The sequence below is a fragment of the Phyllobates terribilis genome, unplaced genomic scaffold (genome assembly GCF_046119375.1).
Source record: "Phyllobates terribilis strain yellow unplaced genomic scaffold, ASM4611937v1 Scaffold_1__5_contigs__length_1240528914, whole genome shotgun sequence".
Taxonomy (NCBI): Eukaryota; Metazoa; Chordata; class Amphibia; order Anura; family Dendrobatidae; genus Phyllobates; species Phyllobates terribilis.
The window spans coordinates 783,711,524-783,727,125 of NW_027362761.1; the positions used below are offsets into that span (position 1 = coordinate 783,711,524).

Consider the following 15,602-nt stretch of genomic DNA (forward strand, 5'->3'; position numbering starts at 1 on the left):
ATAATTTATAAACTGAATCAGAAAAAGCAAAATACAAAGTAATGCTTGTTCGCCTACAGTTATATAGACAGATGAGTCTAATAGAAAATAACCAAACTGTTAATAGGACTGTCAATACTCCTAGGCAGCAACACTTTTTTTTGTACAGCGATTCTCTAGATTAGAGAAGACATTTCAAATACTACAAAAAAAATAAAAAATAAAAAAATAAGTGAAATCCTTTTTACAAAAAAAGGCAACTCTGAAAAACATAGGCATAAAGGTCTGAACCAACTTTTCATGTCATTTGGGACTTTTGAAATAGTCATTTTTATTTATATTTTTAAGTTTTCATCATTATATAACGGTGTTATGGGTATAGAAATTTAAATAAGAACTCCAGAAACCGGAACAGGCAGAGCTGCAGTGTAAAGCACTTGGGATTCCCTGAGGACTTCCTGAGACCTTAGACAGATAACCCAAAGGTAGAGACTTACAAGTAGTAATTTACAAGAAATTATTCACAGTTGATTTTAAGAAAGGAAAGGAATAAAAAGTTTAAAACAGAAAACAGTTGGTCTACTTACTCTCTATCCATGGCTAGACACTCAACTTCATTGTCATCTGCGATAATATTTGCTGATCTGACATCATCACTGCATGCAAAATAGTTGATGTGATTAGGATTAATGACACTGATTTTTGTGACAGACAGATAATAGATAGATATGATATACAGTAGATGATGATGATGATGACTATAGACATGATATAGGTGATGATAATAGATAGATCAATAGATATGATATAGATAATGATAGATATGATATAGATAATGATAGATATGAAATAGATGATGATTATAGATATGACATACAGTAGTTGATGATAGACGTATAAATGATGATAGATATGATATAAATGATTGATAGATGATAGAGATGATGATAGATATGATGATGACGATAGATATAAATAGATATGATATAAATGATGATAGACTGATAGAGATGATAGAAAAATTATTTCAATTATTCCATTAGGTACTGTTGTGATATATAAAAAGGTGCATCATTTCTGACCTGATAAGGGCTTTTTCACCAAAGTACTCCCCTTTTTGTAATGTTTTAATTAGTTGGGGCTCATTGAAGCCTTCTGTGCTTTGTGTGACTTTCACCTAAAATTAATTAACATTTTGAAATAAAAAAAAAATTAGAACTTAAACAAAGAAATAAATGCTTGGAATAGATGAAAAATGTTAGATAGTTTGGGATCCAAATGCTGCGATCCCCACCAATCCTTGAAAAGGCATTACATGACAAAGCAATCACAGCTGTTTGTTTGTATTGTTATTTTTTAACATTTGTATTAATTGAAGACATTACTGTTCTTTTTTCTAGTATCCACTGATGTTATATGCTAAGTAGTGTGGTACCAGCAGAGAGATCTCTGGGCCAGGTTGCCTGATTCCTTGGCAGCTAGAATCACTGGGTGAGGATTAAAAGACAGATGAGAATTTCTTTTTTAAAAATAGAAAAATTGATTTTTTGGTTTTGTATTAATTTTGCAGACAAGTTGGTATTATGTTTCACACGGACAACAAATTAAATATGAATTATCACAAATATAGCATGTTCCTAACAATGCTTCAAATAATAATTATTTTGCCATCCAGTAATAATTTTAGTTTTCTTCTTTTTATTACCATGTCATGAAGAATCATGGCTTATTGGTTTGCAGCTTTTCATCCTGTACTCTTTACATTTGTCGCACGCCATGTTAACTTTTCATAAATAGGAGTCAAGTCTGCAACATTACATTTAATTATGTTCAGAATAATCATGGCTGCTAGTGCTGAACCACATCCAATGTCAATGAATCCACAAAGCACAATATTATTGTACCTGTGCACTTATATTACATTCAATATTAGAACTCCATTTTCACGTGTTTGGCCAAATTTTGTTACAATCAGCGTTTTGCTTAATTTTGCCAAAGTATATAAAATGAGGGAAGCTTGTTACATAAATGCTAGCAAAGAAAACACGATCAATGAGCCTAAAAATGAAAAACTGTGGGTGGCTTTTTATTAAACCAAATTTCACATCATAAACACTCACATTTCCTTTTACTTCAATTTATATAACATTTATATTATTCACATATTTTTAGTAATGTTATTTTAATTTCATTAATTGTTGGATAATGTCTGAAAAAAGGAAAAGGTCAGGATTTTCTCACAATGGCACAACACATTATTTTATGATTACATACATTTACTCTTAAAATTAAAAATTGCTCAGGAAGGAAAAAAAAGAAACCTGCTGGCAATCTTATAAAGTTTGTAAAAATAAGAAGTTGTCTCATATAGACAACCGTGACTCCAAAGTTTCCCTGGCAATAAACTAAACGGCACAGGTTTGCCTTCTGGAACTCCCTACAATCCTCTGTGTAGGAAATTAAGCTCCAGCTGACCAGTCTTGTAGTATTACATGCCAGACATTCAAATTAATAGTTGACCATGTAATATATGAATAAATAAAGTCATATTGGGTCATAGGTTGGATCCTAAGCAAGAGGCCATGCTGTATGATGCTATAATGAGAAACAATATGTAAAACAATGTTTGGGATCTATTAGATACCAAAATAACATGATATTATACAATTGGTCAGAAAATAAAATGTATTTTAATCCTAGATTCTTGCATAAATCCTTGCAGAAGTGTTGTCACTTGCGGATGTCGCACTGGTCTCTGCTTTTCCTGCACGCTGGCTATTCTTCTTACAACACGCACTGACAGTGCGCTCTCTTGTCATCTCATTACTTCTGATCAGACCCGGCGAGCGCACTGTCACTGTGCACATTGCACAGTGACAAGAATCTACTGAGCATATATTAGATTTGACAACCGACACATGCTCAGTAGAGCAGGGACTAGCCCAGCCTCTGAAACGGATGTTACTGATGACTCTTCTTTTCAGGGTGGGGGCAGAGGCTGCGGCAGTGACCTGATGATGACTCATTTGATTACCCCAGTATGCACTAAGATTTTCAAATGAATCATCAAATAGGAAGTGGTAAAAAAATAAATAAAGCAGTTAAATAGAGTAGTCAGGGAATGGTAGTTTTTTTTTATTAAAATATATTAGAAACAGATTAGATTATGACAAAAAATAGATAGGCATTTAGGATTAAAATACATTTTAGTTTTGCACCATCCCTTTCAATAACATACAGTACAGACCAAAAGTTTGGACACACCTTCTCATTTAAAGATTTTTCTGTATTTTCATGACTATGAAAATTGTACATTCACACTGAAGGCATCAAAACTATGAATTAACACATGTGGAATTATATACTTAACAAAAAAGTGTGAAACAATGAAAATATGTCATATTCTAGGTTCTTCAAAGTAGCCACCTTTTGCTTTGATGACTGCTTTGCACACTCTTGACATTCTCTTGATGAGCTTCAAGAGGTAGTCACCGGAAATGGTTTTCACTTCACAGGTGTGCCCTGTCAGGTTTAATAAGTGGGATTTCATGCCTTATAAATGGGGTTGGGACCATAAGTTGTGCTGTGCAGAAGTCAGGTGGATACACAGCTGATAGTCCTACTGAATAGACTGTTAGAATTTGTATTATGGCATAAAAAAAGAAGCTAAGTAAAGAAAAACGAGTGGCCATCATTACTTTAAGAAATAAAGGTCAGTCAGTCCGAAAAATTGGGCAAACTTTGAAAGTGTCCCCAAGTGCAGTTGCAAAAACCATCAAGCGCTACAAAGAAACTGGCTCACATGAGGACCGCCCCAGGAAAGGAAGACCAAGAGTCACCTCTGCTTCTGAGGAAAAGTTTTCAAAGTCATGAAAATACAGAAAAATCTTTAAATGAGAAGGTGTGTCCAAACTTTTGGTCTGTACTGTATATATTTACTTTAATCCCTTTATGTGAGATACTTCCATACAGATCTATGAATAATATCTACCCTACACAACATACACAAAAACTGTATTAATTGCATTCAATCACAAACAATTATATACAAAAAAGGATTCCAGATAATGATTTGTGAACATTAAAGCAACATTCCCCTCCGGCATCTTTTAAAACTAATGAGAATATATAGTTAGTCAGCACTAGGGGGCAAAGCAAATATGTAACTTTCTATAGCAAGGGGAAGGTGGCATTACGGATATTTGTTATGCTTGGCTTGTCTTACCTGTCCTTTAGCAATGATAAAGAATGTACTTCCTTCCTCTCCTTCACGAATAATATATTCCCCTTTTTCATAGCGTTCCTGTAGAGTAATAGTGATTGATTCTGTCATTATTTTTAACTTTTCAAAATAAAACATTATGTTTTAATACAATTTAATGTTTGATAACTAAGTAAATAGAAATAGGTAATTTTTGGAAATACATTCTTATTCTGTTTATGTACTGATTTTAAGATGCTTCATGTTCCATTCTGCATTCAGACACAATGTTTTCAACATTTATTCAAAATTATACTGTTTTTGTTTGTGCAGATAATACCTGAAAACTGCTCTCTAGCTTCATTTCCATCTTAAAGGGATATTCCTATTTTGGAAAGTTAAGGTGATGGCATTTTGCAAGAATATGCCATTCCATTATAATCAGAGGAGGTCCAAACTATGGGACCCCCGCAATTTGCCCATAGTGTTATCATACAGCTGCTTGGATTTGTTTTGAACTGTAGCAGCTCCGTCCAAAACAGGTAGCCTGTGCGCCGCTGTTTAAAAAAAAAAAATGTAATTGGGATGCAATGCTTAAAGGGAACGTATCAGAATGTTTTTTCTTCCTAGCCTGAAAGCAGCATAATATAGAGACAGAGAACCTGATTCCAGCGACGTGTCACTTACTTGGCTGCTTGCTATAGTTTTGATAAAATCACTGTTTTATCATCAGGTGATTACCACTAGAGGACTAGTAAACCGGCTGCCATGTAGTCCTCCAAATTCATGATCTCTGTATAACCCCACTCCCACCACTGATTGGCAGCTTTCTACCTGTGCACAGTGTACACAGAAAGATCTCAATCAGTGGTGTGGGTGGGGTTATACAGAGTTCAACATTCAGAGAACTGGTAGATCAGCAGCAGATAAAACAGTGATTTTATAAAAAAAAAAAAAAAAGCAAGCATCCAGGGTTGCGGAGCAGCGTTGGAAGAAAACACATTTGCAAGATGACTTCACTGCATTCAAACAAGCAAGACTCGCATTCAAATCTGCACTCACCTCTGCTAAACAGGCCTACTTCACAACCCTCATATCCTCCCTATCCTACAACCCCAAACAGTTATTCAACACTTTTAACTCTCTCCTCCGCCCTCCACTGCCCCCTCCGACCTCCATCATCTCTGCTGAGGAGTAGTGTTGAGCCACCCCCATAGTGTTCGGGTTCGGTTCGTCGAACACCGGGATGTCCGAGGAACTGTTCGTCGAACACCTTAGAACACCGTCGAACACCGTTGAACACCATTAAAGCCAATGGCAGGCAAACAAAAACACATAGAAACACATAGAAAACACCTTCAAATGTGTCCAAAAGCTGACAAACTGCTCAGAAGACACTCTCTTTAAAAAAAGCCGGCCGGCAATTCAGCAGCGGCATACACCGGTACCCGACAATTTAGACAAGAAAGAATAGAGCATCACACATAGATTAGATAGATAGAAACATGTCAGTCACATATATAAGAAGTACAGTGACAGTGTTGGTTACTGTACTTGTCATTTAGTGCTAAAGGATTTATTAAAAAAAATATTAGTGTTTTCATGCACCGTCTCTTTAAAAAAGCCGGCCGGCAATTCAGCATTGGTACCCGACAATTTATAACAGAAAGAATAGAGCATCACACATAGATTAGATAGATAGAAACATGTCAGTCACATATATAAGAAGTACAGTGATAGTGTTGATTACTGTACTTGTCATTTAGTGTTAAAATAAAGGATTTATTAAAAAAAATTGGCATGGGGTTCCCCGTAATTTTAGTCTCTAGCGGAGGTTAAGCAGATGGCTGGGGCAGATGTTTGAAGCCTGGGAAGGGGGTAATATCCACGGAGCTTCCCAGGCTACTAATATCAGCCCCCAGCTGAATATCTAGCCTTTACTAGCTATTAAAATGGGGGACCCCCAAAAAAATGACATGGGGTCCCCCCTTTTTTAATAGCTAGCAAAGGCTAGGCAGACAGCTGGGGGCTGATATTAATAGCCCAGGAAGGGTGCCATGAATATTGGCCCCCTCCCAGGCTAGAAACACCAGCCGTCAGCCACCCCAGAAATGGCGCATCCATAGGATGCGCCAATTCTGGCACTTAGCCTCGCTCTTCCACTGCCCTGTAGCGGTGGCAGTGGGGTAATATGGTTGGGGTTGAGGTCAGCTTATAATGCCAGCTGACATCAAGCCCAGGTTAGTAATGGAGAGGCGTCTATAAGACACCCCTATTACTAACCCCATAGTCAAAGTTACAAAAAAACACAAACACCCAGAATAAAGTCCTTTAATTGAAATAAACACACAATTCTTTATTGTTCTAAATTAAACCATACTTACCATCACGCCAATTCCAGTTGAAGCCAACGATCTCCTGCAATAAAAGTAAAATAATAAAGCAACATTATCCTTACCTTTCCATGGTTCCCACGACAGCTTCAGCTCTGCTACATTCACATGACAGGCTGGACCACAGCAGAAAGCTGCCATCCAGCTTGCCATGCGGCAGACACCGTCAGTGATGGTGATGAGAGGACACTTTTGACAAGTAAATTCCTTAAGTTAGGGGGCTGTTTGTAGGAGATAAGTGGTAGTTCTGGGAATATTTCTGTGGTCTCTGTGGAATATGGGTGGGAGATCAGCACCAATTTTCCTTGGGATGTTCATGTGGGGGTTGTATGTGACCACAGAGGCACCCTGTTGTTGTCCTACCTCTGTCTGTAATCCAGCAGGCTGCTTCTTGGGATCCTTGTAGCTCTGTGGATCTGTTCATCTATTACCAGTGGATGGTATCCTTGTTGTAGGAATGTATTCCTCTGTGATAGCAGCTGTAGTTTTCTGTCCTTACTGTCTGAACAGGTTGAAATGTACCTCAGAGCTTGTCTGTAGATAATGGATTTTTTTGTGTGTCTTGGATGAAAGCTGTTCAATCCAAGATATGTTGAATGTCCTGTGGGTTTATGGTAAAATGATGTTTGTGTGGTGTATACGGTGGTGTCCAGAAAATGCATTTGGGACTTTGAGAAGTTAAGGGTGGAACTTGTTGAAGTTACACAAATTCTTGCAAACGTGGAAATACCCCACGCCCGAGCATCTCACTGCTTGAGATGCTCAGCACTCAGCGAATATTTCCGAGAGGCTCGGGCGGGAGCTCGGTTCCCTGCCCCGCATGTTTGGCGCTCTTTAGACAGCCAATTAACATGCAGGGATTGCCTTCACTCACTGTAATGCCTTAGCCATGTTGGTTGTGACATTATAGTGATTGGCTGGTCTATATAAGACCTGGTGACGCTATGCTCATCACAGTCTACGCCGGAAACAGGCAGTGTAGGGAGAGGTGCTGCTGAGTGAGGGACAGAATTGGTAGTTGTTTTAGTTAGGTATTCCACAGCTATATATACACATCTAAACTAATAGTCCTTCTGAGGACTAATCCAGCTGCATATATTCCTGGTGATAGCAGGAGTAAGGCAGGCAGGGTTTGTGGACAGTGTATACAGCACAATAGGGTCCATTCCATGTTCTGTCTGCTGCTGTTACAGATATCCATAGCCCTATATATCAGGGCTATTTTTTTTGCTCTTAATCCTGATTATTTGCTTAAAAAGCAATACAATATTCCATTTTACTGCTCCATTTGCTTGTCAGCAGAATACAGGCAGATTTTTTTGATTTTATTCACAAAGCTGTATTTTGGAAGCAGAGAAACTTTTCCATCATCAGACCTGATCCCATATTACTGCCATAATAATGCAGACATTTTTTGGAGCGTGCCAAATATTACTCTCCATTTAAAGTCAGCCAGCTGTGTTTTGTTGAACCTATTCACACTTGGTCACTGACCAATACCACATCTATAAGGCTCCTTCCTAAAACCGTGGTCATCACACGTTATCCCATATTACTGAGGTAATAATTGCGAAATTTTTTGGAGCGGGCCAAATATTGCCCTCCATTTGAAGTCAGCGAGATGTGTTTTCTTGAACCTATTCACACTTGGTCGCTGACCAATATTATACTACAAGGCCACTGACTAAAACCGTGGTCGTCACACGTGATCCCATATTACTTCGGTAATAATACAGACATTTTGTGGAGCAGGCCAAATATTAAACTCCATTTAAAATGGTTAAGGCGCGTGACAAGGGACGGAGGAAGTGGACGTGATGGTGATGGTGCACGCAGAGGCTGAGGCCGTGGGCAAGATGAAACTTTGCGTGCTGAGGAAGCATAACAAACACCCACGTCATGTTGAACTACCTTCCTTTCCCAATTACTAGGGGGCCGCAGAACACCGCTCTTGAAGCCAGAGCAGTGTGAAAAGATTGTTGGTTGGATAGCAGATAATGCTTCTAGTCAGTTTGCCACCACCCTGTCTTCCACACGGTCAAGTCTCAGTAGCAGTGAGTCTGGACCACATATTCCTCACCCTGATCCTCCTTCCTCCCACCATGTCGAGTGCCCGGAGACAACTGATCCCACATTTGGACACTCTGAACAGCTGTTCACTTTTCCATTTATAGATTCGGGCCTCTCGCCCGGCCCGCTTCAAGCAGGGCAAAAGGAGATCACATGTAGCAATACCCAAATATTTGAGCAGCCACGGTCATACAAAGGTGGCAATGGGAGAGTGCAATTATTGTCGCAAGAGATGGATGATGATGAGACACAATTTCCAGAAAGTCAGGAGGAGGACCAGGGTGCGGAAGTGGAAGACGAGGCGGTGGACGATGAATTTAATGACCCAACCTGGCAAGGTGACATGCATAGCGAGGACAGCAGCACGCAGAGGTAGGGAGGCGTAGCACCACAGCAGGAAGGAACAAGCAGTGGGGTGGCCACAGACACAAGGCAGGCAACTGTTGCCTGGAACACCAACACGACGGAAATTGCCAGTACAACTGTTAGGTCTTCCCGAGTCTGGTTGTTTTTTTAAAGATTCTGCTGATAACCCCAAAAAGGCCTTTTGCACCACCTGTCAGGCCAGCATCAGCAGCGGTAGCAAAACTACCAACCTGACCACCACCAGCATGATCAGGCACATGGCAGCAAAGCACCCGACTAAGTGGGCCGAACCACCGGGGCCAGGAACAGTGTCTGCGGGTGGCATCACTGCTTCCGCTGTTGTGCGTGCAAGCCAATCCTCTGTCCATGGCGCATGCAAAGATGCCTCCTGCCCTGCAGCTGTCATTGCACACTCTCAAGTAGCACCATCAGCAAGCAGGGCCTTGTCCCAGCGCAGCGTTCAGTTGTCCCTACCCCAGTCCTTGGAACACAAGCGCAAATACGCAGCCAAAGCCCCACAGGCCTCACTACTAAATTCACACATTTCGAGACTGCTTGCGCTCAAAATCTTGCCTTTTAGGCTCGCGGAGACAGAAGCTTTCCACAACCTGATGGCGGCAGCCATCCCTCGGTACTCGGTCCCCAGCCGCCATTATTTCTCCCGGTGTGCCGTCCCCGCATTACATGAGTACGTGTCCCACAACATTAGCCGTGCCCTCAACAACGCAGTTACTGGGAAAGTCCACCTAACCACCAATCCAGCAGAGGCAGGAGAACACTGTCAAACTTCTGGGACAGTTTTCTCAGACCCTCCCATCTTACAGGACCTGAGGCGCGGGGTACTCTCACAAGGACTGTAAAGTTTGAAAAGCTGGTGAGGGAGTACCTTGCCGACCGTACCAACGTTCTCCGTGATTCCTCTGTGCCTTACAATTATTGGGTATCCAAGCTGGACACGTGGAATGAACTGGCTCTTTACACCTTGGAGGTCCTGGCCTGCCCTGCCGCTAGCGTTTTGTCAGAGCGGGTTTTTAGTGCCGCTGGTGGAATTATAACTGATAAGCACATCCGCCTGTCAACTGAAAATGCTGACAGGCTGACTCTTATAAAAATGAACAAGGGCTGGATTGGGCCAGACTTCTCAACACCACCGAATCATAGCAGCGTAACATAAACTCAAACCCAGTGTCTTTTTTGAGAAGTCTATTTCCATGCACATCTTCACACCTACACATGGGTATACGCTTCCTGATTTTGTCTATTTGCTCTAGTCCTCTTCCTTCTCCTCATCCTCCATCACCATATCATTCAACACAATATCTACCATATCACCTCATCTACGTGTCTTGCAAGGGGCATTGGAGTTCCTCTAAATTTATGGCAGCTTTTGCATTCACTGCATAGGCAAACACTATGGGAGACCCACTTCCTAATAATGGGAACATTGTTTTTAGGAGGCTCTCTAACCTCTACATCTCTTGAAGGGGCATTGGAGTTCCTCCAAATTTTTGGCAGCTGTTGCTTCACTGCATAGGCAAACAGTATGGAAGACCCACTTCCTAATAACGTGAACATTGTTTTTAGGGGGCTCTCAGACCTCTACGTCTCTTCCAAGGGGAATTGGAGTGCCTCCAAATTTTTGGCAGCTTTTGCATTCACGGCATAGGCAAACACTATGGGAGACCCACTTCCTAATAATGGGAACATTGTTTTTTGGCAGCCGTCGCTTCACTGCATTTGCAAACAGTATGGGAGACACACTTCCTAATAACGGGAACATTGATTTCAGGAGGCCCTCCGACCTTTGCATCTCTACATGTCATTACTGTGGCCCTGCTCTATGTGTCTTTAAATTGTTAGTGGGGTTTTTCCCAAATTTTGGCAGCCCTTGGAGTCACAGCATGGGCATTACCACTATACGAGACCCGCTCCTTTATAATGGGAACATTTTTTTTTACTAAGACCCTCCTCTATGTCTCTTCAAAGGGGTGTTGGGTTGCGTCTGAATTTTTGGCTGCAGTCACTGCATATGCGATAACAGTATAGGACACCCACTCGTTAATAATGGGAACAACAAAGCATAGCCGGCTGATGGTTCTCTAACAATAGCGAGGGCCGACTGCTGGCCATTTAAGAATAGTAAGAGCCGCTTGATGGCCCTATAAAAATAGGCTTTGTGACTTTCAGAGTCCCTCCATCGTAAATGAAACAGAATGTGTCTGATGATGTGTCACACACCACATGGCCAGATAAGGTTGTAAAATGTTAAAATGACATTTCCCGGTGAATGCATTTGTCTTAAAAAAATAACGTAAAAAAAAAAAAACAGTAGGATCTTTCTTTAGTATAAAAACCTGAGTCGACAATGTAACCTCAATGTAATCACATTGTTCAGCTGCTGCACTTCCTCTTCCTCTTCAGCCTCCATCTCCGAAATCTCCACATCAGTCACAAGCTGGAAACACTGCAGCACTGCCTTGGCCAAGTGACAATAGGCGTAACCTGGTGACAGAGAAATGACAGCCGGAGTAGATACGGTTTCCCTCTCTGTCAGTCCTTTCACTGAGCTAAAGAATATGGCTGTGGTGAAATACAACTCCCACTGAGAAGCAGTGTCAGACTGAAGAACATTGGGCCCAACAGAGGATTTGATTCTGAGGGCTCAACTTTCTCCCCCGCTCAAGAGCCCCAAAGCAGCTGCAAAGTTTGCGCTATCATGAACTCTCCTGATGGAGAAGCCAGGGCCCACCCAAGGATTCTCTGGTGGGACTATCCAACCCTGCCGAGAAGCAGTTCTGGCTAAGAAAAGTGTGTGGGAAGGTTCCCCGACACTCTATTGCTCCTTTTTTACTGAGATGGAAACCCACGCAAACACGGGGAGAACATACAAAATCCTTGCAGATGTTGTCCTTGCTGGGATTTGTACCCAGGATCCCAGCGCTGCAAGGCTTCAGTGCTAACCACTGAGCCAATGTGCTGCCGTTCACCCTCTGATATCTAACAGGCGGGAGAAACTTGCACCTACTGCCACTCTATCTTCAGCTCCTTTGTGAGGAGCTAATGTATTTGGGCAGCCACTCAGTCTACCAAATAGAATTCCGGAAAAGGAAATTGAGGATGGCTTCGCTACTGGTACTGGGGGCAGTGCTAATACCATTGCGTTGTACCATAGTTGACCGGAAATATTACAGGCTGGTAGGAGGCAAGCAGATTCCCACAGAAAAGTACCAGCAGTAATGTTCAGGGACCCTTGCTTCTGGAAGGCGGAGACGATACTGAGAGAAATAGTGGCGGCAGGGGACCGAGTATGGACACCCAGCAGCTGCCAGCATGAGGTTGTGAAAAGCTTCCGCTTCCACAAGCCTAAAAGGCTACATTTCAAGTGCAAGCAGTTTTAGAGGACTTCCTGGGAGAAATGACAGCTGGAGTAGATACGGTTTCCCAAAGGTCAATCCTTTCACCGAGCTAAAAACTATGGCTGTGGTGAAATACAACTCACCGACAAGCTGTGGACTGGCTCCATACCATCCCTGGCCACATTCACTTGTCCACGTGTTTGTGATTAGGCGGTCATTCCCAGTAAGTAAACTGGGGAGAGCAGGGGTAATGTTGTAGGACCCATGCTTGTGGAAGGCGGAGACGACACCGGGACAAATATTGGCGACTGGGGACCGAGTATGGACACTCGGTCGCCGCCGCCATAAGGTTGTGGACAGCTTCCGCCTCCATGAGGCCACATTTCAAGTGCAAGCAGCTGTCAAAAATTTGGTAGTATAGTATTGCAGCCTGTGGGTGGGTGGGTGGCTGGCTGCATACTTGCGCTTGCATTCCAAGGAATGGGGTAGGAACAACTGAACGCTGCACTGGGACAAGGACGTGGACGGTGATTGTTGCAAGTCTGCAACGACAGGTGCATGGCGGGAGGCATCTTCGCATGCGCCAAGGATCACTTATGATGGGAACACTTTTAGGCAGTGACCTGGGAGTCAGAGATGCTTCAAGGGGTCTTCTCCATTCTGTTCCCATGTCTTTTCAGCACTGTATGCATGTGTCTGATGATGTGTCACACACCACATGGCAAGATAAGGTTGTAAAATGTTAAAATGACATTTCCCAGTGAATGCATTTGTCTTGGTTGAAAGCAATGCAAAAGTGCAAAAACGCGTCAAAAACGCTACGTGTGAGCATAGCCCAAGGTGTGGAGGAGCATTTTTGTTTTTGTATATTTATTTTGCCTTATATACAAGTCATTACCCTGGAAAGGATGTTCCTTAACATATTTCCCAGAAAAATCCATTTTGATTTTGTTTTTGTATGTTTTATTGTGAGTCCGTAAAAGTGGCGTAATACCTCTGACAACGTTGTTGAAAGCAGTGACCTGGGAGTCATAAATGCTTCCTGGGGTATTCCCCATGCTGTTCCCATGTAATTTGAGCACTGTTCCCATCTATTTGGACAATTTTTAGGCCCTCTGCAGACCACCGGGGGGAGCCGCCTGAAAAATGCTCGAGCACCCGAGCATTCCAATTTGCTCGACCCGAGCATCGAGCACCCGAGCATTTTAGTGCTCACCCATTACTAGTGGCAAAATTATTCTTTAAGGAAGAAAAAGCATGGAGGGAAACATCCCACTATTTGGAAAAATCAGACCCCTTTTTAGTCATGTCAGTAAGGGGTTTCACTATAACAGAGTAATTTTGGATGAATTTCCTGTAAAAATTAGTAAAGCCCAGAAATGTTGTAGAGCCTTCAGGTTCTCGGGGCGTTCCCATTCAAGAACTGCATGGATCTTCTCCAGATCCATCCCAAAACCTGAAGATGACAACAAGTACCCCAAAAACTGCACCTCCTGAACAGCAAAAACACATTTTTCTAGTTTGGCATAAAGTTTGTTATCCCTTAATATCTGGAGCACCTGCTTAACATGCCCTTGATGAGTCTCAAAATCAGGTGAATAAACCAAAATATTGTCCAGATAGACCACCACAAACCTCCCCACCAAATGATGGAAAATATCATTTATGAAATGCTGGAATACCGCAGGTGCATTGGTCAAACCAAAAGGCATAACCAGACTCTTGAAAAGTCCTTCGGGGGTATTGAACGCTGTCTTACATTCGTCCCTTTCTCTGATTCTAACCAGATTGTAGGCTCCCTTTAAATCCAACTTGGAGAATACCTTAGCTCCCACAACCTGGCTGAACAAATCAGGAATAAGAGGAAGAGGGTATGGATCACGGATGGTAATTTGATTTAATTCCTGGAAATCCAAACAGGGACGTAGACCGCCATCTTTTTTCTTCACAAAGAAGAACCCTGCCACCATTGGCGAAGATGAGGGTCTGATATGTCCCTTCTCCAGACTTTCCGCAATGAAATCCTTCATGGCTTGTCTCTCAGGGCCAGAAAGATTATACAGTTTGGACTTCGGTAGTTTAGCTCCGGGGTCAGGTTAATAGGGCAGTCATAAGCAGGTAATATTTCCGTAGAGACAGTAGCAATGGAAATATCTAGACAGTTCTCATGGCATTAATCTCCGCATTCAATAATCTCCCCGGTTTTCCAATCCACCAACGGATTATGTTTAAGAAGCCAAGGTATACCCAAGACAATCGGAGTAGGAAGATTGTCCAGAACATAGCAAGGGATGATTTCACAATGAACTGACACCACCCTCAGTTTTACATTATGTACAATCTGAGTAAATGCTTTCTGTGCAAGTGGCGCCGAGTCAATGGCAAAGTTGGGAATAGGTTCAGTTAAAGCACAGCAAGCAAGACCATGAGTTTTCACAAACTCAGCATCAACCATGCTGACTCCGGCTCCACTGTCAACAAACACAGAAATGTTTTAGGTTTTGCTCTCTAGTACCACCTCTCCTGTCAGAACAAAGCAGGAACTGCAGTTTGGCCACAAATGCACCCCTAGTTTATCCAACTCCAGACTACCAAGAGTTAATCGAGTCTCCTTTTGTTTAGGAATTGAAGGACAGGTCCCAAAAAGTGTCCCTTTTTCCCACAAAAAAACATACGTCTTTTTTCTGGCAAATCTCCGTGGAGAAGTATGATGTAGAGACACTCCCTAACTGCATGGGTTCCTCCACCTTCCCCAGTACTGGTTCACTCCCAGACCGCTCCCCTGGCAGAGATACACAACCCCGGCAAGAAGGCCCCGGAAAAGGTGGTCGCACCCGTCTTTCCCGAAGCCATCTATCAAGACGTATGACCAAAGACATGGCAGCCTCCAAGGACTGAGGAGTTTGATATACAGCCAAGGCATCTTTCAACCTTTCAGTAAGCCCCTCACAAAATTGACTTTTAAAGGCTGAGTCATTGGATTTGGAATCCGTTGCCCATCTACGGAATTCCGAACTGTATGTTTCCACTGACCGAATCCCCTGCTCAAGGTGACGTAGCCTAGACTCAGCCAAGACGATTCGGTCAGGGTCATCATAGATGAGGGCCAGAGCTCTGAAACCCCCCCCTCACAGATTGGAGACAAACCGAGTCCTGCGGTAACGAAAACGCCCATGACTGAGGATCACCCTGCAATAGAGAGATGACAATACCAACATGTTGTTCCGCATTACCGGA

At 42.4% G+C, this 15,602-nt stretch overlaps 1 protein-coding gene across 1 annotated transcript in view; it reads right to left on the reverse strand.

The window, feature by feature from the left end:
- The window catches only part of PRKG2 (protein kinase cGMP-dependent 2), a 229,760-nt gene that overhangs the window by 142,649 nt on the left and 71,509 nt on the right, over positions 1–15,602 (reverse strand). Inside the window, exons 7-9 of the mRNA XM_073637005.1 lie at positions 4,205–4,282; positions 1,062–1,156; positions 567–635 (exon numbers count right to left, since the gene is read on the reverse strand). Of these exons, the coding sequence (XP_073493106.1) occupies positions 567–635; positions 1,062–1,156; positions 4,205–4,282 (242 nt within the window). The remainder of the gene's footprint in view (positions 1–566; positions 636–1,061; positions 1,157–4,204; positions 4,283–15,602) is intronic.